The following is a 27,942-nucleotide window of genomic DNA, read 5'->3' on the forward strand; positions in this document are numbered from 1 at the left end:
TTTAATTGCGAGTCAGCATTGTTGTTTGTTCCTTTTACTTTTGTGTTCGCGTAGTCGTGCGCTGTTTAAAAATTATGTTCAAGTACTGTGACCAACTGACCCAGCTTTCAGTTATTCGACCTCCTTGCATCATGGTTTCGCACCGCCTCAAAACATTAGTTTTCTCAGCCTCTAATGGGGCTATTAGAGAAATTTTTGGGGCATAATGCTTTGTTGGGGGGGGCATGCGAAAACTTGACATGTCTAACTAAAATTTAACTCACCTGGTGAGGGGCTCTTTAAGAAGTTTATTCTTGGTAAAATTGTCACGATGATGTGCAGGCGAATTCGTCGGTAGCCGTTATCATGCTCCTGTGTATTTCCGTGCAGAGATCATTTCAATCACAGCACTCACCCTGAAGTCACACTCGCCCTGGTCTATTGTTGATGTACTTATCGTAAAGGTACATAACTGAAAGTTCTTTGCAATATCATACGTGACCGAATATTCAAAAGGTTCGAATGGTTGAGTTCTTTCAATACTTAGAACGTTTCAAATAGGCGGTTATCGAATTAAATATGAATATTGGACACTTTTGAATACTTACACACCACTAATGTAAACATGTCTGCTGAACATGAGCAATGTTCAAGCATGTGTCAGCACTCCTTCGATTGTGCTCTCTAGAAAACAATTACAATATCTGTGCATGAGCTGAAAGGTGGCACAAATGAATTTAGTTTTTCGTTGTGCAATGTGGTTCACTTGCATGATTATTGGCTTAAAAAAGGTGTATCGAGAATTGCTTGTGCTCTTGTGTCAGCACTCCTTCGATTGTGCTCTCTAGAAAACAATTACAATATCTGTGCATGAGCTGAAAGGTGGCACAAATTAATTTAGTTTTTCGTTGTGCAATGTGGTTCACTTGCATGATTATTGGCTTAAAAAAGGTGTATCAAGAATTGCTTGTGCTCTTACGTCTGTTGGTTGCAGCTGTGTGCAAAAAAGTGTATTTATAAAGCATGTAGTGCCCTGAGATGAACCATTTGTTGGAAGTGTTGTGCCGTGTTCTTCTTGTGTTTCGTTACCTTGCACTATCATTGTTGAGAATATTAGCATGGCAACTAGCGCTTCCAATTGTACAGCGTATGTTGTCACCTCTTTTGCAGCATCGAACCCAATGGACTCCAAACGGAGAGCTGAGAGCTGGAAGAAGAACCGACGCCAACTGGTACGTAGAATTTCAGTTTGGTCACAAGAGGTGGCCAAATACCTCTGTAAATGTGGACGCCTAGTCGAACACTAACATGGGCAACTTTCCTTGCGCTGGCTGTGATTGATGACAGACGCAGCAACAAATCAATGCACAATCATGTGTTAATTACAATGAGACCAGGCGTCGTACAACATTAGTTTGGGGCCAGCTCACATGTTGCTTGTTCATTTTTGTGGGTGAAACTTGTTTTTGCCTGTTTAGTCAACTGCTGCCCAAGAAAAGGCAAAGTACATTGAGCTTTTGAAGAATTGAAACTTCTGCATATTTGTCATCATCATCATCCTGCAGGATGAAGGCCTCTTTCAGTGATTGCCAGCCCACTGTGCCCTGCGTGTCCGGTTTGATTTGGCGGCTCTGAATTTCTGGTTGCTCCACTTGAACCCTTGTGCATCCTCATCCACGCTTCCCATGTCAGGGCATCCGTTTCGATGTTCCTACTTGTTATCTGTTCTTTTTATGATGCAACCTGCATAGGCCCATTTTTCCCCTCTAGTATTTCTTGGGATATTGGCTCTGCCTGTTTGTTCTCTGGCCCACTTCAGTATCTTCATATCCCTTGGAAGGGCCCCACAACACGGAGCATGGTCACAAAATGTGGCCATTCATTAGCTGAGGCTGCTGAGAACTTGTAAGCCAAACATTATAACACGGTGCTTGGCCTGGAAATTCCAAGTAATTCTCAGAGCAGCTATAAATGGTTCCTTCTTTCTACAAATGATGTCAAATTCACAACCGTTGAACGACTTGAGCATTGTGAGCTGCATGGTTGCTGAGGTTGCACGTGCGCTTGCGATCACGCTAAGCCACGAATTCTAAAAAGAAAAAGCACTTGAGGTTGTAGGTACCTCCCTTTGCTGAGCTTCTAGCGTGCTTGTCAAGACGAGAGAAGAAAGGAAGCAATTACGGCATGCGACAAATTTCTGTAGCTCTGCCTGTACTTGACGAACTCCAAAAATTCTTGCAGCTGTCAGTTAGTGAGGCTATAAAATCATTTAATGAAGCCATTCGATGGTTACTTTAAAAAGCGTTGCAGGGCCCCTTTAAGGCTGTGCCTATCATTTTTTGTTCTATTGCTCATGGTGTGGCGAATGGTTCCTTTTCAGGTTTTCTTGTTTTGCTACAGGTTTCTGCACCTTCAGTTAAGACTGGAAAGACGCAGTCGTTCTATACCTTAAGCCACTTTAGTGATGGTGTTAAGTCACCGCCTGGCATAATCAGTGTCTCGTTCATGTTCATAATTAACCCTACTTTGTTGCTTTCTTGGCTTAGTTTCTGAATAATTTTTCAGTGTCATGTTAAGGCAAGTTGTGCTCAACAAGTTTCTCAGTGTCATGTCAAGTTGTGGTCATTAGTCACGTCTGCAGCTGAGCTTCAAATTATTGCGAAGGAAAGTATTCACGCTATGAAAGGGAAACCAACCTTCCCTTTAACAGCTTTGTACAGCAGACTCCCATTTATTTATTTATTTATTTATTTACAGATACTGCAATCACCTTTGGTGATTTTAGCAGGGTGGTACATGAAGTTAGTCATGAACAAATGGCAAGTACAATGTCATATAATATATATGTCATATAATATATATATAATATATATATATATATATATATATATATATAATATATATAGGTCATGTCTCTGCCTGGTAGAGTAGCCAGAAGAAAAAGAAAAAATATCGGCTATGTCTACTTGATATTGGCCGTTAATTAGTTGGTACAGAAACTTAAGCCTTAAGTTACGGTATCTTAATGATAAAGGTGAAAGTTGAGCTCTGCTTAATAGGTCAGTAACGGAAGTCCTCGAAAAATTATTGTAGACAAAACGAACTGCTCTTTTTTGCACTTTTTCTAATTTGTTAATGTTAGTCTTAGTAAAAGGATCCCATATAATAGCGGCGTAATCTAATATTGGTAAAACAATTGATTTGTACGCTAAAAGGCGGACAGAAGGAGTGGATAGTTTGAGAGCACGACATAGAAAAAACAGTTTGTAAGTTGCATTGGCCGTTACATGTGTAATGTGTTTGTTCCAGCAGAGATCATTCGATATGAAAAGCCCCAAGTACTTATAATTAGTGACTTCAGTCAAAAACATTAAACATAATCTGAAGGGGACAGAAAAATATGTTCCGTTAAATGGGAGTTCTGTTTATTGAGAGTAACAGGGGTGCACAATACAAGCCCAAAACCAGACGCAGTTGATCCTTTTTGCTTTACCTGGCAGGAAAGAGAGAGGTTAAAAGCCTAGCCAAGCCAGAACCAGCCTTGCATGATGTAGTGTGAGCTGCTAATTTCCTCAATATGAATACAACTAATGATAAACTGCACATAAGCTTTCATCCTGATATCTGATTCTTTTTATGCAAGAATACTACACGACTGACTTCAGGATAAATAATTGCACTCGAATTATGAGCCTTGATTTAAAAGATGCACAAATCAACTACTGTCTCAGGAAATAACATCATGAACGTGGTAGTAATGGGCAACTATAAAGAGTTTTTGAACTTGTGTCTGAAGTGGTTATGGTATTATATGCATAAAAAATCCTTAATATGAATTTCTTTAATGGAATTCATATACGAAACCCAACATCTTTCATTCGTGTTGCAAAAGATGAAATGGTAAATAAAGTAGCCACAAAACAACAGGAGAGTTTTAAAAAGACATTGATTGGGCTGAGCTGTTTTTCATATTAGTTATGCACAAGTTGTTTCAACAGAGCACATTTTGGGTAGCTGGACTGCAAATTCTTTTTGAGCCATTCATGTTGGATTAAGGCATTTTAAGCTAATATCATTTTAATTACCATGACCATCACCCCTCTGTACTGCCTTTAGACCCCCAAGGGTAAATAGATAAATAAGTTAAACAATAAGGTAATCAGCGCAGCTTTATTATCTATAGACAGTGCTCGTTGATGTGGCCTGGCCGCACCCTAATTAGCAGAGGCTGCTTATTCTCACTAAACTTGTGGCTCTCCATGTTCACTCATGGTTATTGATACTGTTTTAAAGAAGTCCACAAACAAGCCACTCGCTCTTCGAAGTACAACCAGCAGATGTAAGCAGAAATCCAAGATGCAGTATCATAGGAACTAACAGACAAGGATGCCTATGAAAATGGAGGCCATGTTATTGGTAGTAAGTGTTACGTAAATGTCAAGGAGGAAGAGTGGAAAAGTTGTGTGCTCAGATTTGGGTGCACATTAAGGAAACCAGGTGGTCGAAATTTATGGAGCCCTCCGCTACGGCATCTCTCGTAATCCATCAATGAAGCGAGACCTCATTTCACAACCGTCATACCACTCATCGCGCATTGATCATCAGCATAAGGTTGCCATTCCGTTTTGCCGCACCAAATTCTTTTCAGCAGCCTTCTTACCGAAAACAGCCGCTGATTGGAACCACCTTCCCTCTTCCGTTGTATCAATAACAGACCCTTTGTTATTCAAGACTGCAATTTCTCAGCAATGCTTGTAACTATACGCAGTTTCCATTATCTATCTTTGTCTTGTATGTGCTTGAATTCTTATACATTTTTAGTTGACTTATGTTGCCTTCCTGATTTGCGCATCTGATACTTGTTTCTTTATTTTGTCTTTTTTTCTTGTGTGTTCTATATGTTGTACCCACCCCCTCTGTAATGCCCTAGGGCCCTGAGGGTATTCTAATAAATAAATAAATATGGTGGTTTTGGGACGTTAAATTCCACATATCAATCAAGAGCGGAAAAGTTATCTTTCTATTTACTTTTCCGCATTCACATTTAAATTACTGTTACATCTAATAACATTCTGTACACTTCCCTTGGCATCCTTGTCTGTTAGTTGTTACATATTAACTAGCAGATGTGTCATTTAAGAAACAAGCTGGTCTTGAATTATCTTTCACATTATACAGGTATGAAGTATGGCATTTGCAGGATCATAGGTCAACTCATTTCATCTAAATTTTAAATCTCAGGTACAGTTGAAACCAAATGTAGTACTGCCTGTAACAGTGCAACTGAGGGGAAATCACGGACGCTGTGGCATCGGTACAGAATGATGCTTGTTTTTTGGCTCTACCTGTTGCATATAATTCCACGTAGCTGTTCTGAATGAACTTTCTGGCCGCTGTTGGCTCGAAATAGTCCCACTGCTGTCTAGAATAGTGGCTCTTCTATCAACAATCCCATAGGAGGCAAGCGGGCCATTTTTGAACTCTTTGTTGATGGTCCTTCCATTTCGCAGTGGCAATTTGTTTGGGGGGCACCAATAATTGATTAAAAAATTCCTGTTCTTTTATTTTTCTGTGAGTGGCTACGTTTGGCGAGTCTATGGAAATTAAAATCTAGGTGCACCAGCTCTCCCTGCCTTTAATGTAATGATAAAAGCATTGAGTGCCATGGCACTCCTGTAAGTGTTCGTGTGGGTAGTGGTTGCTGATAGCACCAAACTCACTAGTGCGCATGTTTCTCCCAAGCATGTTCACAACTGTGCATTGGTTCTCTATGACTTGCAGCAACTGTGGTCTGTTTTGTGACAAATCACGGGTAACTTCTGTGCCACCAAATCAAGTAGCATTTGTTAGAGCCATCGGGGCACTAGCTAACGTGGAACTACATTGCAGGCATACTCTACAGTGGGCACACCCGACTACATTGCACCCGAGGTGTTCCTGCAGACAGGCTACAGCAGTTCCTGCGATTGGTGGTCCTTGGGTGTCATCATGTACGAGATGCTCATTGGTATGTCGCCCGTGCGCATCAAGTGTGAGCCTTAAATGCACACCGTTTCAACAAGGTGTGTTGGTGAAGACAATGGGCGCGAGCATCCATTGCCAAATGTTGGTGCCAAGCCTGTTTTCGCTGTGTCGGCTTTCTGCCTGCAGTTCATCAATACACCCCCCCCCCCCCAGCAAAGTGTCCGTACCTCTGGCAATAATTAGAGCTGTAAACACAGTAGTTGCGTTTTCAGCCTTATCCTCCTCCAGTGCCTTCCCATGGCAGCTTTACTTAAAGTAAGGCGTATTTAGCAACAAGCTGGAGCTCCTTTCTGCACTAAAAAAAAAAAAAACTGGAAAGAAGTGGGGCAAAGGTGCCAGAAACGGAAAAAAAATTAATAATGTGCAATGGGGAAAATACTGAACAGTGTGCATACGAATCCTTGAAACTGAAAAGTACATTGTCAACAGAAGGTGTATTCAGCTAAAACTGCCGCTTGGGCGAGTTGATTCATGTCTAAGACAGATTTACTGCTGCGAAAAGACAGAACACTTAAGGTCATAGTGTTGGGTAAAAGTAAAAAAAAAAAGAAAAGAAACCAAAATTTAGTTTTTTGCTTGTTAGGATGCATTTCTTTTTTAACAATATGCAGTGCTAAGAAATTTTTGCGCATTTTGAGTGAGCCGAAAGAACCAGGTTTTCGAGACCAACTGACGAGCAGCCAAGCCCCCTTTCTCTCAGACGGTCTGCCTGAAGTAGAGTTTTGAAAAATCAAAACTCGATAGTTTCTTTGAGCTAAGCAGCTTTATGAAAAGTATTCCGGCAGCTTAGTGGTACATGGTGAAGTTTTTATTAAAATGTGTAGCATTTGCTGAGTCCGCTTGCCTTATTTGTGTGAGACACACACTGAGATCCGGTTCTGTGCAGCTTAATTGAGTTAAGTTGCACCTTGGTTGATTTTGTTACAGCGGTAAAAGATATTCTTGTGTTGACAAATCAATGAAGCTGTTTATAAGGTTAGTATATAATTGGAAATTGGCACGATTGAGCTACTAACAGAAACGAGACAGGAAGCACTTCAGCAAGAAAGCATTGCCCTGATTCCGCATCACCGCAAGCAAAGAATGTTACCTGTAGTATGAATGGCTGAGCTTCGAGTGATGTGGACCTTTCACAAATCGTGATTTCAAGTCACCGTGTCTGCACAGAATGCGGAGGAAATTCGGCACTCCAAGGAACACAACGGATTGTGTTCTTTGGAAATTAAACCCTCTGAACTGCCACCTTTAAGACCTTTATAACTTTCAGAAATGCCTGCACAGCCCGAGTACACATTTTCATGGCCGTTTGGCCTATCACCTGGGTACATTACCGTGATTTGGTTGGGCAAGAGAGGACTATCGACAGTCTTTGGCTAGTAGAAACAGAGAAGATATGACAAAACAAGCCAGGAAAGCAAGAAAACTAGATATAATAAAAGGCAAAAAGCTGGTTCGTGTGATGACTACATGACAGATTGCGAAAATTAAATGAGCAGCATATCTGTGTTTTGAACAAAACACACAGTAAACTCATTTTTTCGCCATAACGTAAAATATCGTAAAATCAACTTTTATGTTACATTTTCCTCATTATCCAAAACAACTTGAAAAGGCAGAAAGCTGATTTTTAACTAAAATAAATCGAACCTCAACGCAAAACTGCGGAACTAGAATGATATACGTGTGTAAAATAGTGTTCTTGTTTTTTTTTTGCAGCTTTATTTTTAAAATACTGGGAAACTACCTGCTTTGCTAAAAAAATCGCAAAAATATCAGCACCTAAAATACAATTGCAGTTATATTCAAATGCAAAGAGAAATGCCGAGGAATAAAATGAAGCAAACTTGACTTTCTCATAAATTAGTTTCTACGAAAATGGGTCCCAAAAAAGCCTCAAAATACGTGTGAGGTACACTCGAACCTCGATATAACAAAACCGTATATAACAAAATATCGGTTGGAGTGAAGGAAAGGAAGAATAGTTAAGAACGGCACAAACACACGAGACACAAAAACAATAACACAAGGACGGGCCCTTGTGTTATTGCGTCGTGTTTTTGCACCGTTCTTAACTATGAAGCCACACCAACTCACCAAACTCTCAGTGCTACTAAATGAAGAATAGTCTTGCATTAGATATAGTGTCATGAATAAACCTTTGTATCGAATTTTCGGATATAAGGAACTTATTTTTGTGTAAGATGCAACTTCATTATTATGAGGTTAGATTGTACAGGGCCGACCCTGCACCCTAAAAAGGAACACGCACACATCAGTGCTGTGTGTGTGTTCCTTTTAATTTAAGTGTCCCATATTTTATCACTGGTAAATCTGTCACAAAATGGATGCTTGGATGCACTTTCTAAGCTTTGGCGTGGCACAGTGTTCAATATTGCCACCTCTTTCTAGTAGTGGGTCGTATGCCAAGGTGAAGGCCCACACCACAGAAAAGAAAGAAGTGCACGTGGGCCCTCGCTCTGGCAAACAAGCCCAACCGACGCGCTTGGTTAGAGCCCTGTTGCTCAGACGTCAGTAAATCTTGTCGACACCCCCTGGAGTGACGTGACAACTGGTGGAGGTGCGGGGTAGGCCCCTCACGGATGTTGCAGACCCCTCCTGGAAGCGGCACCACAAGCCCAGTTCGAGTCAACACTCCCGTTCATCGGACAAGCCGCAGGATCAGGGGATTGCCTCCCGAAGCTGACCCTATAGTTCACACCAGTATGATGAGCACGTCCGTTCAAACCACTCTAACAGGTACGGAAAACCCCCCGGTGACTCGGTACACCCTCGAAAGTCCGCAGGTTCAGACACCGTTTCATGGCACCGAGCTCGAAGACGTCGAGGACTGGTTGGTCGACTTCGAGCGCATGGCTGCTTTGAACGACTGGAACGACGCGGCCAAACTACGATGTGTGTACTTCTATTTAGAGGATGGAGCACGTACCTGGTACATGAATCACGAAGAACAGATGACATCGTGGCCCGAATTCCGCCGCCGGCTGTTGGATACTTACAGAAGTGCTGATCGCCATGAACGAGCGGAACGAGCGATCCAGGCCCGCATCCAGATGCCCAATGAAACTGTCATGACCTATGTGGAAGATATGACGCGCCTGTTCCGACGAGCCGATCAGAGTATGACAGAAGAAAAGAAGGTGCGTCACCTGATGCGGGGAGTTAAAGAGCAGCTTTTCGCTGGTCTTGTACGGAGCCCTCCGAACACGGTCGCCGAGTTTTTGTCTGAAGCTGTCACGATGGAACAGATGCTTCAGCATCGATCCACCCTGTATGAGCGGCAAGTGAACACGTCCACTGCTCAAGTTCTAACGAATATTGGGAGCAACACCGAGTGTCTGCGCGACCTTATCCGCTCCATAGTACGCGAGGAGCTGCAAAAGGCTGCCACACCACCACTACCTACGGTGAGTTCCATTGCAAGCATCGTCAAGGACGAGCTGCATCATGCCCTTCGTGACCCTGTGAGTCTGAATAACGCCACACCCGCCCCGGCTGACTACCACCGTCCGACCTATGCAGAAGCCTTGAAACACCCAGCTTCCTCTTCCCCGCTGTTTGTTCAGGCACCTCCTACGGTTTCACTTCAGTCGGCGCAGCCTCTACGGTACTACGAGAACACCCGCACACCGCCACCCCTCGTTTACGCCAGCCCTGTGCATCTTGCGGAACAACCAGCACACTACCTTGACGACAGACGTGCTTCGCCTCGGAAATCTGATGTTTGGCGCACTCCTGATCGCCGACCTTTGTGCTTCCACTGCGGTGAAGCGGACCATTTGTACCGTCAGTGTCCATACCGGCGCATCGGGCTCGCCGGATTTTCAGTATATTCAGCGCCTCCTCGGTATGGCCAGCGACCCCGGGACATTGAGGACTACCTGGCTCAACAGCGCATGCCACCGCCTTCTGGACGGCAGTCGCGCTCACCGTCGCCGAGGCGCTTTTCATCTTCGCCACAGCGCCATGCTGGCGCACGGTTCTCCAGTCCCCGCCGGGAAAACTAACGCAAGCGACCCTTGGAGGCGAGGTCGCTGGCAGTCGACGTGCTGAAGACCTCCGATCGACGCTAACAGTAAAGGGTGTAGATTCGACTGAGCGATATGTGCGGCTTTCTCTGGATATACCGGTGCTGATAGATGGCTATGCAGTAGGTGCTTTAGTTGATACCGGGGCTGACTATTCGATACTAAGTGGGAAAATGACCAGACAACTAAAGAAGGTAATCACGCCCTGGCATGGCTCCGTGATTCGAACGGCTGGCGGCCACACCGTCTCTCCGCTTGGAACCTGCACGAGTAGAGTTCGGGTCTGCGGTTATACTTTTGTAGGAAGTTTCCTTGTGCTCCGTGAATGTTCACGCGACGTTATTCTTGGTGTTGACTTCCTGCACGAATATGGAGCTGTCATTGATCTTCAAGAGAATCGCATCACCTTCTCAGCCGACCGAGCAATCGACAAGCAGGACGACCAACAACGTACCGACGTTCTTCGTGTTTCTGCTGAAAGTATAACGCTTCCTCCAAGAGCCAGTGTTATTGTCGACGTCACATGCTGTGGATTGCGAAATGGTGAAGTGATTGCAGAAAGTAATTTTGAACGCCTGCTGACTCAAGGTGTTTGTGTGGCTAGGAGTATCATACAGCTACGTGATGGCCGATCTCAACTGCTCGTTACAAATTTCAGCAACGAACACCGACACCTTTTCCGTGGCACTTCGTTAGCGTTTGCAGATGAATTAGGAACCATTCCCATCTGCTTCTCGTCGGAAGCAGTGGAGGCCGCCGATACGTCTCTAAACAATATCGATATTAATTCTAACCTCACACCAGAAAACCAGACAGCACTGCGGAAACTCTTGCTTGAATTCAAGTCATGCTTCGCTGCTTCCTCTAAGGTGCGCCAGACTTCGATCACTAGGCACAGAATCATCACTTACGACGACGCCCGCCCAGTACACCAACAGCCTTACCGTGTGTCAGCGAAGGAACGAGAAGCCATTCGTACGCAAGTTCGAGAAATGCTTGACGACGGCATCATCGAGCCTTCCAACAGTGCGTGGTCCTCTCCGGTCGTCCTATTGAAGAAGAAAGACGGAACGCTACGTTTTTGCGTCGATTACCGGAAGCTGAACAGCGTGACTAAAAAGGACGTGTACCCGCTGCCACGCATCGACGACTCGTTAGACAGATTACGCCACGCCCACTATTTTTCCTCTTTGGATTTGAAAAGCGGGTACTGGCAGATTGAAGTTGACGAGCGAGACCGCGAGAAAACGGCATTTGTGACCCCTGATGGCCTGTATGAATTTCGAGTCCTTCCTTTTGGTTTGTGCTCAGCGCCCGCAACCTTCCAGCGAATGATGGACACTGTGCTTACTGGTCTGAAGTGGCAAACTTGTCTCGTATACCTTGATGATGTTGTCGTTTTTTCTGAAACCTTCCAGCAACACCTTCACCGCCTCAGGAGTGTGCTACAGGCTATTCAATCAGCAGATCTTACGCTCAAACCGCAGAAGTGTCACTTTGGTTATGAAGAGCTCAAATTCCTTGGCCATGTAGTCAATGCGAATGGAGTACGACCCGACCCCCACAAACTTGCCGCTGTAGCCGCGTTTCCGCATCCTACAGACAAAAAGACTGTTCGGCGCTTTCTGGGTTTGTGCGCCTACTATCGACGATTTATTAGAGGGTTTTCGAAGATAGCGGAACCCTTGACTCGCCTTACACGCGACGACACACCGTTTGTATGGGCTACCGAACAACAGGCTGCTTTTGCCGAGCTACGACAGCGGATGCAATCAGCCCCTGTTCTTGCGCATTTTGACGAAGATGCTGACACAGAGGTGCACACTGACGCCAGTAACATCGGCCTCGGCGCAGTGCTCGTCCAGCATCAACACGGCAAAGAACGAGTCATAGCCTATGCCAGCCGCTCACTGTCCCGTACCGAGGTGAATTACACGACCACAGAGAAAGAGTGTCTCGCAGTAGTGTGGGCGATCACCAAGTTTCGCCCGTACCTCTATGGTCGTCCATTTAAAGTGGTGACGGACCACCACGCCCTCTGCTGGTTGGTAAACATTCGTGATCCTTCTGGACGACTGGCCCGATGGAGCTTGCGTCTACAGGAATTTGATGTTACCATCGTATATAAGTCTGGACGGAAGCATGAAGACGCTGATACGCTGTCACGTGCACCCATACCTTTAGTCAATCAAGAAGAAGAGGACGATGACGGTTTCCTGGGCGCCCTTAGCTCATCTGACTTGAGCAGACGCCAGCGAGAGGATGAAGAGATTCGACCGCTCATCGACTATCTGGAGGGTCATAGCGCCGTTATACCTCGCCATCTATCTCGCGTCGTGACATCTTTCTGCCTCACAGATAATGTCCTGTACAAAAAAAACGCCCGTCCTACGAGCCGCGCTTACCTCCTTGTCGTTCCGAAGGACATGCGGGATGAAGTCCTCTCTGCGTGTCATGACGAGCCCACATCTGGTCTACTCGCGAACGCTCGCCAGAGTAAGTGAGGCGTACTACTGGCCCGGACTTTCTGCAAGCGTGAAGCAGTACGTTAAAAGCTGTCGTGAATGCCAGCGTCGAAAGTCGCCACCAAGCAAGCCGGCTGGATTACTTCAGCCAATTGATCCACCCCACAAGCCATTTGACCAAGTTGGCATGGACATTCTCGGCCCATTTCCTTTATCGTCTGACGGCAACAAATGGGTCATTGTTGCAACTGACTATTTGACCCGCTATGCTGAGACACAGGCAATACCACGAGCCACGGCTTCTGAGGTAGCACAGTTCTTCATGTGCCACATTGTTCTGCGCCACGGTGCTCCATCTACAGTGATAACCGACAGAGGAACAGCGTTCACTGCACAACTTATCGATGAAGTTTTTCGACTAAGTAACACTAGGCATCGAACGACGACTGCTTACCATCCGCAGAGCAATGGCTTAACCGAGCGACTAAATAAGACAGTCGCAAACATGATCTCCATGTACATCGACGTCCAACACAAAACATGGGATCGCATTTTGCCTTATGTGACGTTCGCTTATAACACCGCCGTTCAAGAAACAACCCGATTTACACCGTTTCGCCTTCTCTACGGCCGCGAAGTTCAGACGATGCTGGATGCGATGCTTCCTTGTGAAGGCGCCGATCAATTAACAACTGACGCAGAAGAATTTGCAGAGCGTGCCGAAGAAACTCGCCAGCTCGCCCAGCTACACATTGGTCAGCAGCAACAGGTTGATGCACGACATTACAATATGCGTCACAATGACGTATCTTACAGACCGGGAGACCAAGTTTGGATTTGGACCCCTGTTCGACGCCGTGGCCTCTCCGAAAAGTTGCTCAGCAGATACTTCGGTCCGTATAAAGTATTACGCCGCGTGAGCGACGTAAACTACGAAGTGGTTCCGGACGCTACGTCGTCACGATGGGTACAACGAAAACAACCGACCTCTGACATAGTTCACGTGGTGCGCATGAAGCCCTATTTTGCGCGTTCCTAAAAGACCACTTTTCCTGTGTTTTTTTTATTTGTGCTCCGACAATTGCCTCATCATTGGTGAACTTATCGCGTCTAACATTTCATTATTGGTGCCCTTTTTCATTGTTTAAACTACTTTGTTTTGGTTTTTTTTTTTTCAATAACTTTGCAGCATCGGGACGATGCTGTTTTTTTTGTTGTTGAGGGGTAATATTGCCACCTCTTTCTAGTAGTGGGTCGTATGCCAAGGTGAAGGCCCACACCACAGAAAAGAAAGAAGTGCACGTGGGCCCTCGCTCTGGCAAACAAGCCCAACCGACGCGCTTGCTTAGAGCCCTGTTGCTCAGACGTCAGTAAATCTTGTCGACACCCCCTGGAGTGACGTGACAATATATTGTATGTTTTACAGTTGAACTCCGCTACAACGAACGCTGCTTCAACGAAATTTCCGCTACAACGAAAATTTCATGATTCCCCGTCAGCAGGTCTTGGAGTCAACGCAAAAATATTGTCGCCACAGCGAACACTTTTTCTTTGATCGTCCGCTTCAACGAAATTTTATGATGCGATTCCTGGCTCAAATACTTATTGCTATGCAGTAAACCGAATCATTAACATTTCGATGCATCTTCAGAGCCTGAAAATGCGTCAATGAAGTCTAAAACGGGCGTTGGCACAACTAGAAAACGCCGCTATACTGCCGCACTTCAGCAAGCATGGGTGCCGCCATTGCTCGATAGTGATGGCAATGAGACTGCCCTGGCCCTGCTTTTGCCACTGGCTTGCTTTTGAGCCGCAGATGATTCGAAGCTGAAGCTCAGCCACTCAGTGGTTGATGGTTTCCTTCACGCAGCTGCTGGGTGCAACTGCGGAACAATGCCTATTCCGATGCTTATCATGTTCCCGCTTGGCCAGTGTGGTCACTAATCAGAGCGGCTGTTCGTCCGCATTATCAACAAAATCAGTTAGCCGCGAGTGATGGGTGATAAAAATGGCATCATCATCATCATCATCAGCCTGACTACGTCCCCTGCAGGACAAAGGCCTCTCCCATGTTCCGCCAGTTAACCCGGTCGTGTGCTTGCTGCTGCCAATTTATACCCGCAAACTTCTTGATCTCATCTGCCCACCTAACCTTCTGTCTCCCCCTAACCCGCTTCCCTTCTCTGGGAATCCAGTTAGTTACCCTTAATGACCAGCGGTTATCCTGTCTACGCGCTACATGCCCGGCCCATGTCCATTTCCTCTTCTTTATTTCAACTATGATATCCTTAACCCCCGTTTGTCCCCCTAATCCACTCTGCTCTCTTCTTGTCTCTTAAGGTTACACCTACCATTTTTCTTTCCATTGCTCGCTGCGTCGTCCTCAATTTAAGCTGAACCCTCTTTGTAAGTCTCCAGGTTTCTGCTCCGTAGCTAAGTACCGGCAAGATACAGCTGTTATATACCTTCTTCTTGAGGGATAGTGGCAATCTACCTGTCATAATTTGAGAGTGCTTGCCGAATGTGCTCCACCCCATTCTTATTCTTCTAGTTACTTCAATCTCGTGGTCAGGGTCTGCGGTTATTACCTGCCCTAAGTAGACATAGTCTTTTACAACTTCAAGTGCACTATTAGCTATCTCGAAGCGCTGCTCCTTTCCGAGGTTGTTGTACATTACTTTCGTTTTCTGCAAATTCATTTTAAGACCCACCTTTCCGCTCTCCCTGTCTAACTCTGTAATCATGAGTTGCAATTCGTTCCCTGAGTTACTCAGCAATGCAATGTCATCGGCGAAGCGCAAGTTACTAAGGTATTCTCCATTAACTCTTATCCCTAACTGTTCCCGTTCTAGGCTTCTGAAAACCTCCTGTAAGCACGCGGTAAATAGCATTGGGGAGATTGTGTCCCCCTGCCTTACACCCTTCTTGATTGGTATTCTGTTGCTTTCTTTATGAAGCACTATGGTAGCAGTTGATCCCCTGTAGATTTCTTCCAGAATGTTTATATATACTTTATCTACGCTTTGATTTCGCAGTTACTAAGGTACTAGTTACTGGCATGACGGCTGATATTTCTACTGAATCAAACGCCTTCTCGTAATCTATGAAGGCTATGAATAGTGGTTGGTTATACTCTGAGCATTTCTCTCTTATCTGATTGATAGTATGAATGTGGTCAATTGTTGAGTAGCCTGTTCTAAATCCTGCTTGTTCCTTTGGTTGATTGAATTCTAATGTTTTCTTTACTCTGTTAGCAATTACCTTTGTAAATAGCTTGTATACTACAGAGAGCAAGCTGATCGGCCTGTAATTCTTCAAGTCTTGTCATCTCCTTTCTTATGTATTAAGATGATGTTAGCGTTCTTCCAAGACTCTGGTACCCTTCCCGTCAGGAGACACCTCGTAAACAGGGTGGCTAGTTTTTCTAACACAATCTGTCTTCCATCTTTCAGCAGGTCTGATGTTACCTGATCCTCACCAGCAGCTTTGCCTCTTTGCATGCTCTCCAAAGCTTTTCTGACTTCTTCTATTATTACTGGTGGGGTGTCATCTGGGTTACTGCTAGTTCTTATAGTATTAAGGTCGTGGTTGTCTCGGCTACTGTACAGATCTCTGTAAAACTCCTCCGCTATTTTAACTATCCTATCCATATTGGTAGTTATTTTGCCTTCTTTGTCCCTTAGTGCATACATCCGACTTTTGCCTATCCCAAGTTTCCTCTTCACTGCTTTGACGCTTTCTCCGTTTTTCAGAGCATGTTCAATTCTCTCCATGTTATACCTTCTTACATCGCATACCTTACGCCTATTAATCAACTTCGAAAGCTCTGCCAGTTCTATTTTGTCTGTTGTACTTGAGACTTTCATGATTTGACGCTTCTTAATTAGGTTCTTCGTTTCCTGGGAAAGCTTGCCAGTGTCCTGTCTAACTACCCTGCCTCCAACTTCCACTGCACACTCCCTAATGATACTCGTCAGATTATCATTCATTGTATCTACGCTAAGGTTGGTTTCCTCATTAAGAGCCGATACCTGTTCTGCAGCGACACTCTGAATTCCTCTTGGCATAGAATAATGGCATAAAAAAATGGCATAGAATAATGCAAATGTCGCCGCTCCACGATACCCTGCCTTTATGTTGGTGTTGTCGGATACTTTTGATGGCGAACAGCTGCTGGTGTTAACAAGTTAATGCAACTGTTGGTTCGCTCACGAAGGCGGTTTTAGGCGTTTTTTCAGCGTGCTTTTCACCATGGCCTCGCTGTGCATGAGTAAGAATGACGTCGTGACGCTGCTGGAAAAAAATGGGAAGCAGCGGACATTTTTTTATTTTTTTTTTTTTTTTTGAGAATAAACGTTTTCTTGTTTTGCTAGCTCAGATCAGCTATATTTTTTCTATTTCACTACAACGAAATTTTTTCCACGCCCCGTCAGTTTTGTTGTAGCTGGGTTCGACTGTATTGTGTGGGCGATCGATATACATGTGCACCAGCTCCATACTTATCCCGAAATTTTTATATGCATTCGAGTTTGATATATAATTGTTGTATTTAGCTAAAACTCTCGAATGTCGGGACAAAGGGTAAGTGTTAGCTGCGAGTGTTAGCTGCGAGTGTTTGGGGACCTTTATGGTGGGGATACAGGGAACTGTGTGCAGCCCACAACGCAACGCCACTCATTGCGTGACCCCCCCCCCCTACTGGGAAGTGCAGGTCCCAGACCAAACCAGTGAAATGCTCGCCAAACACGCACAATTGTTGCCTTGTGGGCACTTCGCTTCTGTCACTTTAGCATGAATGACATCACACACACAATCTGTCCTGTAATTGTGGGGTGGGCAGTAAAATTGATTTGTAAAACACCTGTGTAGATACCTTTTTGCCCTTTGAGGTGACATAAATGATGGTTGCGAAGTCTCCAGAGGTGGGGCCGTAATCACTGCAGGCTATCCACCCTTCTGCTCGGAGACCCCCCAGGAGACGTACCGCAAGGTGATGTCGTGGCGCGAGACGCTGGTCTTTCCGGCCGAAGTGCCTATTTCAGAGGATGCCCGGGCGCTGATCCAGGGCTTCTGCTCGGAGGCAGAGCGCCGTGTTGGTGCCCACGGCGGCTTGGCGCAGATACAGGCGCAGCCCTTTTTCCGTGGTGTTGACTGGGAGCACATCCGCGAGCGGCCTGCAGCCATTCCCATGGAGGTCAAGAGTATCGACGACACCTCAAACTTCGACGAGTTCCCCGACGTTGACCTCAAGATCCGTAAGTTGTGCACTTTGTGCCTCTCGTTTAATACTTAGATTGTCCACGCTGGGCATAGTGATACATGTTTGGTCCAAAAGACCTTTTTCAAGCAATTCCACAACGTCTTGCGGGCGCGCGGAGCACTATAAGAAAAGTTGGTACGCCGAGATAACCGGCTCTTCCTCCGCCCGCTGTTCATTGGCGCTGCACAAAACGAAAAGAACATACCACCGCTTGTTGAATCGGGTCCGAACACACCTGCATGTATATCTACGCGTGAAATGTAAAAGGAATAACGCAGTCAGTGTAGGTATCACTGGACGGGTGTACATCGAATGTAGATGATGAGTGGCATACGAGTTGTTGCGTACCGATACATTGTGGTCAAAACATGCTATCTGGAGGAATGTGAGCTGGAACACTGAATTCATTGTTATCTATGAACTGCTCATAAAGGGCCATGGCTTTTAATACCATCTTGATTTGATTGGACCATTAACACAAGACTGCAGAGAAGTGTTATATCTATAGAATTCTTCAAACTTTTTATGGACAAGTCACGTGCTGACAGAAAGGAAAAGAAAGCACATTCTGACAAAGGGATGGAACTAGAATTCACGTGCGAGATACCTTGCTCTGATAATTTGCGGTTTCTTATAACATGCTTAAGTGTCTCTGCGGAGCAAATTTGCTGGCAGTATATTTGAATGAGACCACTATTGAATTTCGCGTCCGTGCATTAAAATATTGTTCAACGAGGAATAATGCTGTCGTACTTACCTTCGGTGAAAAGAAAAAAAAAACTTGGGCATATCACATGACCAACAGTTTCCAGCTGCAAGACGACGCGGTGTCGTACCTGTATCATATTGTATCGGTTTGTGAACAGCTCATTTGCACTGGAAACAAAGATTAATTCAGACGACCTTCACCTGTGAAGAAACTAGGAATATTGCAGTTGTTCCATGCATACATTCTGCAGAGTGTGAAAGGAAATTGGGAAACAATACGAAGTGAGCGTTCTGTTTTCAGCATTTTATGCTTAGTAACATTTCTTCCCTAAAGTGCAAAAGGTCTCACGGGTCTGTAGTGGGCAGAAAAAAAGACTATAAGAGGCATGTCAATTGTTCTTTGAATTGTGCAAAAGTTGCTAACCGAATTTCTCTTGTGTTCACATATATACATCGTTCAGACTGATTGATGTATCAGCACATGCCTCAGAGAGCATCAAAGTTCATTGAATGAAGCCATCTCATTGTTCCTCCCATTTTCAGTCATGCCATTTCACCTTTGAAGGCCTGGTAATCTTGCGCAGTCACCCTAACCAGACCACACAAGAAATCTCAGGGACGTATCTTAAGGAACACCACTCCTTGTTTAAGTCAATTAACCTTCACTATCACTACAACACAACCTTATTGATCAATGGTTAACACGTGCCTCGGTTGTTAGTCTTTCTGTACTTCTTTGTGACGCCCCCATTTTCTTAAATATGTTTGTTAACAGGTGTGATAACCTTTCATTTGTCAGTGAGGGTTTCCAGTGTGCATATTTCTTTCCTGGTCCTACTTCTTTCTTTTTGGTCTGTACGCTTTATTTCAACCTGCAGTTACAGTACCAAGGGAAATTGGTAGACGCATATGCTGCGAGCAACGTGCAGTGGTCTATGCATTTTATTTCACGAAATTGCGCTTATTTCTAAAGCACTCTTTGAATATACCAGAACCACACAATTTATTCGTAAATAGCATCAAAGGACATTGATTCCTAATGCATCCGTGAATTTAGGGGCAGTGCTTGCACTTTTTAGGCAACCAAGTTGTACTACTTTTTATTTATGCAAAAGGGGGACTGACGCTAAAGGATAATTATAATCAACTGACGCTTCTGAGCTGGTTGAACAGGTGGACAAGTGCAAATCGTAGACAGGTCATACCAAACACTGAAGTTTGGGAGTGAATCGTGCAGTGATATATCAGACCTTGCCGAGTACATTTGATCTAAGAAGCGCTGGCGCGGTGTAAACGGAAAGTTGAAACGTGAGGCCCGTGCACTCGTCGCGGCGGCTGCTGTGGCGTACCAGCTTTTCCCACAAGAGCTTGGCCGCTCGTTGGTGGCACTAATGTGCTTAAAAAAGGTTTATTCAAACATGGCAACTTGGATCAGTAATAGCAGCGGGTCACCGTAGACTACAGATGCTAGGTCATCGTAGACTAATATCGATGTTAAAGTTTCTCTATCATCTCTATCATGGTCACTTCAGAATAAATCGCTCTAGATACTTGCATTGTCTGACTAGACATTCCTCTCAAATGGGTGACAGTAAAATGGTGAGACAATGTATAAGCCTCATAAACTCGCACAAGTATTCATTATTTCCAGCTGCCATCGACTGTTGGAATAAATTACCTGAAAATGTGGTTTCTGCTGCCTCAACAGACTCCTTTGTTAATATTATTGATAAAATTAACTTTGGTGTGTAAAGTGTTCCCAATCCAATGTTGTGTAATTTACTTTGAATCCTTTCAAACTTATGTGTATACGGAAAGCAACGCTATATGTCTAGCACTTTTTACATTTTTTACTTTTTATTTTGATCGACCATGTGTCTATTTATGCCACTCATCCACATCTACTTTTTTGTCACCACTCCTGCTTAGGCCCGAATGTGGCCTGCGGTGTGTATAAATAAATAAAGTGAGCAGACAGCATCCCGCAAAGAACCGAGTTAGCTGCTTAGGTGCCAGCAGGTGGCTCGAAGGGTTGAGAGGGTCTCTTTGCACAAGGAACATTCTGTAAATGCCAACGTATCATGACTGCACTCTGGTAACTTTTTAGTAATGCAATAACCATGCGTCACTGTTGCCCCGTACTTTTGCATGCAGCCTGTGCCCCGCCTGTGACCCCGAGCAAGGAGCACACGGAGGCCGGCTACAAGGATTGGGTCTTCATCAACTACACCTTCAAGCGCTTCGAAGGACTCACACAGCGGGGCGTCAAGCCTCCCAAGAAGTGCTGACTGGGAGGGCAGCAGATTGAGCAAAGTGCGTGCAGACAGTTGGCGGTGCTTCGCTGGCACGTTTCTTGCCACTGGTGATACCTGAAGAATTGCGACACAGACAGTGTGTGCCATCCCCATGAGAAGGCACTGAGAGTGTGCCCGTATGCGTGTGTGTGTCTGGTCTTGGAAGGTATTGAGAGAAGACGTGTTGAGGCTTTCAACCATGAAGGCTGAAGAGAGTAAGATGTTTAGTTAGGGACAGTGAGACACTGGAAAGGAAATGCCTGGACACAGTGGCTGTCATTCATTCTGGCATGGTACATGATCTCTTGACTTGGCTGGATTGTAGAACATAGTCCTCATTTTAAGCAAACCTGTTGAGTGCTGACTTGGCCAGTAGTTTTTGAAGAGAGTTGTTATGGTGACCAGTGGGTTCACCTCTACTCAACCTGCGCTTGTTGCTGGCAGTTGTTGGGCAGGAGTAGTGTGAGCGAGGCACATGGCCATGTTCATTTGCCTGTTGTGCAGTGCAATAAAACGCTGGCAGCAAACATGCTTTACAGCAATACACTTGCTATGCTGGACCACCTAATGTGTAACTACTTGAAAGGCAAGATTACATATGAAAAGAAAAAAAAATAAAGAATGGATGCCAAGTTGTACACTAGTGCCCTCTCTGTTTGTAACCTTGTGCCACGTCTTTCAAGCTGCTTGTGAGGCACCGGCAGGCTGGTTGGTTGCATATGATTTATTAGATAGCAGTTCTAATTTAAGAGACAGATGCAAATAAAGTTGTATACTATGCAGCTGCTGCGTTGTTCATTGTAGGTATCCTAGCAGACCATTTGGTGAAACAGCAGGCTACTAGACAAAGGACAAGAGTGCACAGGACATGTGCTGAATTTACAATTGAAGTTCATTTGAAAAACCTATGAGAGATATGCATGATAGTAACATGTGGTAGGCAATGCACGGTCCAGTAGCATAGACGTTGGTGGCAACAACCATCTAACTACTTTGTCAAACAGTGCCAAGGGGTGGGATGACTGACACAGCCTTTGCCCCTCCTTCCAATATCGAAGCCTTCAACCACTTGACGTGTAGTCCGATCCTTGTGTGCAGTCCGATCCTTGTGTGCAATAAAGCTTTGGGGACAGCAAACTTTGCATAACCCTATTCTCAACAACAGTTTGTCAAGCATTAGTCTGCATCACTTCTTACATTGCCTCGAGGTTTTCAAGCATGCAAAGTCCTGCAACCTTCACCGACAAACTCTTAAGGCACACTGAAATCCAGTTCCTTGATTGTAAAACTAAAATGTCCGGCAGAGCACATTTGTTGAAGCTATGCGCCCAGATCAATCTGTTTGGCCTTGAGTGTGGCCATTTGTAAATTGTTGGGAAAGCCACTCTCGCCAAATCTTGCCTCCGCAGCATCAAGAGGCAATTCTTCTCCCACATTAAAAGACTCGAGGCAGCCCATGGATTATCCACCATTGGTTGTCGAGGTCTTACGATAGTGTTGCGTGTTGCAGAACTGACCGCAATTAAGCCCAGTCATGGTCAACCGTGATTTGCTCCCTTCTGCAGCTTTTGTAAGGGAGCCAGTTGCAGCTGTGAATTTGTTTGGTATGAAGCCCACTTGCGATCGAAAGTGACCGTGTGACACTCGTATTATTTACACACGAGAATGGGACATCACGTGAGGTGGTTGAAGCCTTTTGTATCACAAAGAAGAGTAAAAATTGGGCTGATAAACCCGGCTCTGTGGGATGAAAGAATGACTTATGTAGGCTTGAATTAATGGGTGGTTGCTACGTAAGTCTGCTCGTCTATACGACTCTGCATCGCCCACAGTGTGGTGTTAGTGTCATGTATAACTGTAAACTTCACTTGTGAGTGTAGGGCATCTCCCCTCCTTCATCCAGTGACGCGCTCTTTTGTCAAAATGAACCCACTTGCCCAAATCTTGACATTTATTATAGGCGTTGTGCAGCCCAGTTAAAATTTGTGGCTTTGCACTCACCTGGTATGAGAATGCTTGCTGGCCCATTTGCGAGTGTAGTGGGATATTGTAGATTGAAAGATGACACATAATCATCGTTGTGTGCTGCCAGCATTTTAGTTAACAGCTGTGTTTGCAAATTGTCAATATCATTGTATGCAGCAGCATTTCTTACTCCTTTTTTTTGGTGGAGTTAGTTTCTGCCAGGTATCGTTTGAGTCATATTAGTGAGCAACATCTAATGAACCAATATGTTCTTACCTCATATTTCTTGTGCAAGTTTTGGATTGAAGTGAGATGTAAACATCTGCATCGACTTGACTAAGGATAGTCAAGGACGTTCCACGTGGTTAGGAAGCAGACAGAAGAGTATGTTATCTTGTTTTGGGGGAAGCTACTAGGAAAAAGATTTCCTTAAGTACGTAGCCATTAACACTGAAATTTTCGGCATCTACTATATATGGCTTTTTAGGCTGATTTCAAATATCTGCTCTATTTGATATTCGGTTGCATAGTTTTCATTCTCCATCATGACAATGTGTGAAATGTAGCTCTTTTTAGACCCACTTTTTTTCTCTCTAATGTACCGTACTAATTAGAAGCCACTAATGCCTAATAAATTCCTGAACGGTAACTGTGAAATGATGAAAAGTTTCTAGGAAGTGTGTACAAAATGTTTTAATTAATGGGATAAGTTAAATCTAAAAAGTCTTAAATTGTTGAGATGCTAATGATTGCTTACTTGAAATTTATAATAATCATCCTAATCATATATGAGCTGTCAAAACCTAATGAAAGTTACTGCACTCTTAAAGTGTTAAGAAATATGTGTGGAACATTTCATGCACATTCAACTATCGAATGTCGCAAAGAAATGGTGTCCAAACTCAAGAAGTTGCCAAAAACTGCAATTTAAAGTGGAAGCTTGTCTATGCGGCAAAGATATGCTGTTTAAAATTATTTCTTCTTTTGTGAGATTTATAGTTATATTGAGCATGTGGCTTTAGGGAACAATGACATGCAGTTATGCAGTGTTAAGTGGGGGACTGTAAACAACGCTCTCGATGTAGTTTTTAAGTTATTCTTTACTTTAACCAATTCACATTTTAAATACAATCTTGGTAGTATTCATGAATCTAGAGAAACTCAACTTGACAAAACAATGACATGCAGGAAACTTGTAATTTCTGGAAAACTTGCGTTTGCTTTAGTAGAATATTTGTTTAGGGAAATTATGCACCGAAGCACTTTTAATTTCGCTTGTAAGTGTCTGGGGAAAATGTGACAGGTTAGACTAAAAACTACTCTGGCGCTTACTCAAAACAATATCCATCATACTTTTTAAGGCATCAGCATCAGTGCATCTAAGTTGTAGCACCGTGCTAAGCTTTTATCCAATGGTGCCATTATCACTGCACGCAGAGGAGTGTGCACTGCTACGTAATCACAGCGCTTCTGTCAACGTCACGTTTGCGGCCGTTTGTATACAGTCTCTTTGGAAAGGGCCAGAGTGAAGTTAGGCCTGTGTTTCAGACAAGCATACTTGTCAACTTGGAAAAACTACTCTTAGCAGTCATTATTGATTCACATGATCTCGACTGTCTCATCATTATTAGCACCATGCATTTGTGGCACTGCAAATAAGGGGTTACAAGTCATAAGCAAGCACGCTTTTATTTTTTCCTTCTCAGACTCAAGCCAAAGTGTGTTTTAGGTTGGTGTGGTGGTTCAGTAGATGTTGCTGGAAGCATGTTGTCAAGTTTTCTTGGTTTGACATTGCCAGGGCAAGAAGCGCTTGCTGTGTGCCGTACCATTTAAAATGTGGTCCTCTCGCTGAGTACACTTCTTGATGAATTGGTCATTCACGTCTTCATGAAGCTCTAATGCATGCAGTGAAGCCCAGTCACATAATGGGGAGTTTTAGATTTAGCTTATTGTGCAAAATACAGTAGCCACTGGGTGCACGAAAGAACCAAAGTGCTTATGAGGTTGTAGGCTGCATAGTGTCTTTGTGTTATGGTAGAACCTAAAGCTTCCTACTATACTATATAATGAATGGTTCCAGTATGTATGCAAAACAGGCAGTTCGCTTTGAAAACAACACAAGCGTCACTCCACGAATCTCTCTGTAATGGACTGGGCAGGATTTTGTTCCACAGCCATCTCTTCTCGTGCAGTATTCCTTTTTTTTTTTTTTAACACCGGGTTGTGTGGGGCAGATGATGAGGGAACCAATAGAACCAAGCTACAGAAAATTTTCCCCGATTTATTCATATGCTGCATTTCTGTGTGAAATAGTTAAAAAAAACTGTGAAAAACAAGAGACCAGACAAAGTACACATACAGCGCTCTGTATGTGTACTTCTTTGTCTGGTCTCTCGTTTTTCGCGCTGTTTCTTTTCCACTATGTCTTACCAACATGCCCAAGCAACCACTTTAGCCACTTTTTCTGTGTGAAGTTGTATTAAACTGCATCGCGATGATGGTTTTGCATTTCGTCGCACGTACAGCTTGCAAGCGTAAGTAGGCAGTGTGTCTAGCTTGCCCAACGTTGCCTACATAGTGCGAGATGTGATAGTATTTCGCAAACAATACAAGCTGCTTCTTCTCTAGAACTGTTTGATCTTGGGTTCCACAAAATGGAATTGAGGCAAGCTTGGTGTGGTTGCATTTTTTATTCAGCAGCTTCGGAGCAATGCCATTTGTTTAGTATCACTATGGGCACAGAAGTACAGTGCTGGTCTTGGCAATGTTTGTTCGTCTAATGTTTAAGCCTGCAATGCTTGCAACTTTTCATGCTTGTACTTTGGCTGTGTTAATCTTATGCAGTGCATTTCTGTTAAGTGGCCCCTAGGTCTTTGCAAAAGATAGATTCTGCTAAGCATTGACACTACTATTTGCAGTGAGCCAAAGAAAAAAATGAACGTGCAGATAGTCTTTGTAAAGCACAGTGCAAACAAACAAACAGGCCTCGTTTGAAATCTTTATTGTGTCTGAATGCTGATTTCCCGACATCAGTGCAAGTTTCCCCAACTGTCCTGGTGCTGCACTGGCAATTGAATGGCATTCTTAAATAACTCTTGATTGTGTCATCTCTCTTAACGCTCCTAGCTGCTCTGTCACTACAGAATGGCTTTTGCTCGAATTGATTACTGTGCAGGTGGCCTCATTTGAGGTGCTTGCTGGGCACTTTCTGAATGGTGCATAGGAGTGCCAGTTGCTGCACACAACTTTGGTAAATAGTTTCCTCTTTTTGTGCAATCAAAGTGTACGTACATACATACATACAAAGTGCAATTTCAGGAGCGTAATTGCATGCATCGCTTGTCTCCTCCAGCCAGAGTAAATTGGGAGTATTTATAGTGATCGCAAACCAAAGTAAAAGCCTCTGCAGACACCTTTGTCCACAACACGGCACAACTGCACTTGCAGATGTGAAATTAATGTCTTGTCTCAGGACCTTGCAGTAAACTGGGTCACGAAAACATGTAGCTGTTAGTTTTTCTGCAGTGCAATAGGAATGAGAAACATTCTGAGACATGCGAACGACACAATACCGGGCTGACAGTCAACCGAAATTTTTATTCAAATAATGTGTTCTTATAAAGAAGGACTCACTTCAATGTGACATATGTGCTTGCAGAAATTAAATATGAAAAAGTTGAGCGAGCGTTCAAACATGCACGTATGTCATGAGCAGAAGTTTTTGAGTTGCACATGTCTTAAACAAAGTTTCAATCGGCAGGTGGCGCTGTGTCTTGTTGTGTGTGTAGCTGAGCTTTACCCTCATCGTTTGTCGTTCTGCAAGAAAATGGACCAGTGTCAACTAATTAGCCCGCTTCACTGTGCTGCACTTTGGGCAACAGCAGTTGTGTACATAACAGGCACTCTCATTCATGCATACTTTGGCACCTGCAAACGCTCTTTGCAAGCCCATTCAAAAGGCAGGCCTTCAAGTTCTGGCCAAAAATAATTGGTAGTAGGCAGCTGTTTTCATGTACAACACCCCGGCTATTGTCAAATATTCCTTCGTTTAACCAAAGTTTAGGACTGTTGAAGACTGTCACTCTACCTGTAAAAAAGCTGTACATATTTTCTTTTGTAGCCCTACTGTAAAAATTGTGTTTGTAGTCAACACATGTGTTTTTTTCCGTGTGGTAAAATTATTTATTGATTGTTGTGTGACTCCTTTATATGAATCTTTTTTTTTTCCTCTGAGACTGTGCATTACGTTTAGGTATACCTATATACATATATATTTTTGTTTCAGTTTTCTTCAATGCTGTCTCGTCTTTCTCCCTAATGAGCAATACAGTACAGTACTGCACAGTAAGCTTGGCTCCCATCTTACCCTGGGGGCATTGCAGAGACACAGAAATTGATGACCTTTCGACTTTGAATTGGCAACAGCACTTTTTCATAATTCCTGTCCTGTCGAAAGGTGCGAGACCTCTGGGGCCTCTAGAAAAAATGCAGAGGTACTCTCTCATTGCAAAGTGTTAATTCAGTGCAGTAGAGCTTCTGCAGCACATGTGTAGTGTTTCATGCTACTAGTACATGTATTTCATATGCGTGTAAGTATCTCACAGAGAGCGGACCGTGCAGTACTTGCTGCATTGGTTTTCGCAAACCTCTAGGAGAACTTAGCTGAGCAGCATCAATGATGTACATTTTTCCTTTGGCCGAGTTGTACCAGTCTTAGCGCGTTCGAGCATTGCCAGCTGTTTCCCATGGCTAAGTTTTAATTGCACTCATGTTTTTGGTGTTATGAATTTTCACGTAGCACATCGACTGTTACACTTGCTGCTCATTTTTAAACTGCAATATATAAAACCTCTCTTGCTTCCTTCTTTTTTTTTTGTTCTCTCTTAGCTTTTTGTACAGCACTCCACTGTCTTGAAGGGTATTGTTTTTCTGGTACATCCTTTCATCCAAACCTGCAGTTTGTGCAACTGGTTTGCTGGAGTACCATGTTTTTTTTTTTTTTTCAGCTGCTTAGATTGCAACTTTTTGTTATTTTTTTTTCTCTGTATTGCTGGTTGTCTTGAAGCCAACAGGAACAGCTGATTTTTAAAAAAATCATTGTAACCGCAACGCCTCATTGTGGTCTAGGATGAAAAAATAAAATAAATATACTACAGACAATAAAGATGATTATTGAAATGCATAGCCCATTCATCTCTTAC

General features: G+C 43.9%; 1 protein-coding gene across 6 annotated transcripts in view; it reads left to right on the forward strand.

Annotated features, from left to right (window-relative positions):
• trc (Serine/threonine-protein kinase tricornered) overlaps window positions 1–27,925 on the forward strand; it is a 212,279-nt gene extending 184,354 nt beyond the window's left edge. For all 6 annotated transcript variants that reach the window (XM_075886289.1, XM_075886290.1, XM_037420293.2 and 3 more), the window contains 4 exons: window positions 1,150–1,211; window positions 5,869–5,986; window positions 17,458–17,769; window positions 20,637–27,925. In XM_075886289.1, the coding sequence (XP_075742404.1) occupies window positions 1,150–1,211; window positions 5,869–5,986; window positions 17,458–17,769; window positions 20,637–20,770 (626 nt within the window). In that variant the 3' untranslated portion in view covers window positions 20,771–27,925. The remainder of the gene's footprint in view (window positions 1–1,149; window positions 1,212–5,868; window positions 5,987–17,457; window positions 17,770–20,636) is intronic.
• The last annotated feature ends 17 nt before the right edge of the window (window positions 27,926–27,942 follow it).

The sequence above is a fragment of the Rhipicephalus microplus genome, chromosome 2, assembly GCF_043290135.1.
Source record: "Rhipicephalus microplus isolate Deutch F79 chromosome 2, USDA_Rmic, whole genome shotgun sequence".
Lineage (NCBI taxonomy): Eukaryota > Metazoa > Arthropoda > Arachnida > Ixodida > Ixodidae > Rhipicephalus > Rhipicephalus microplus.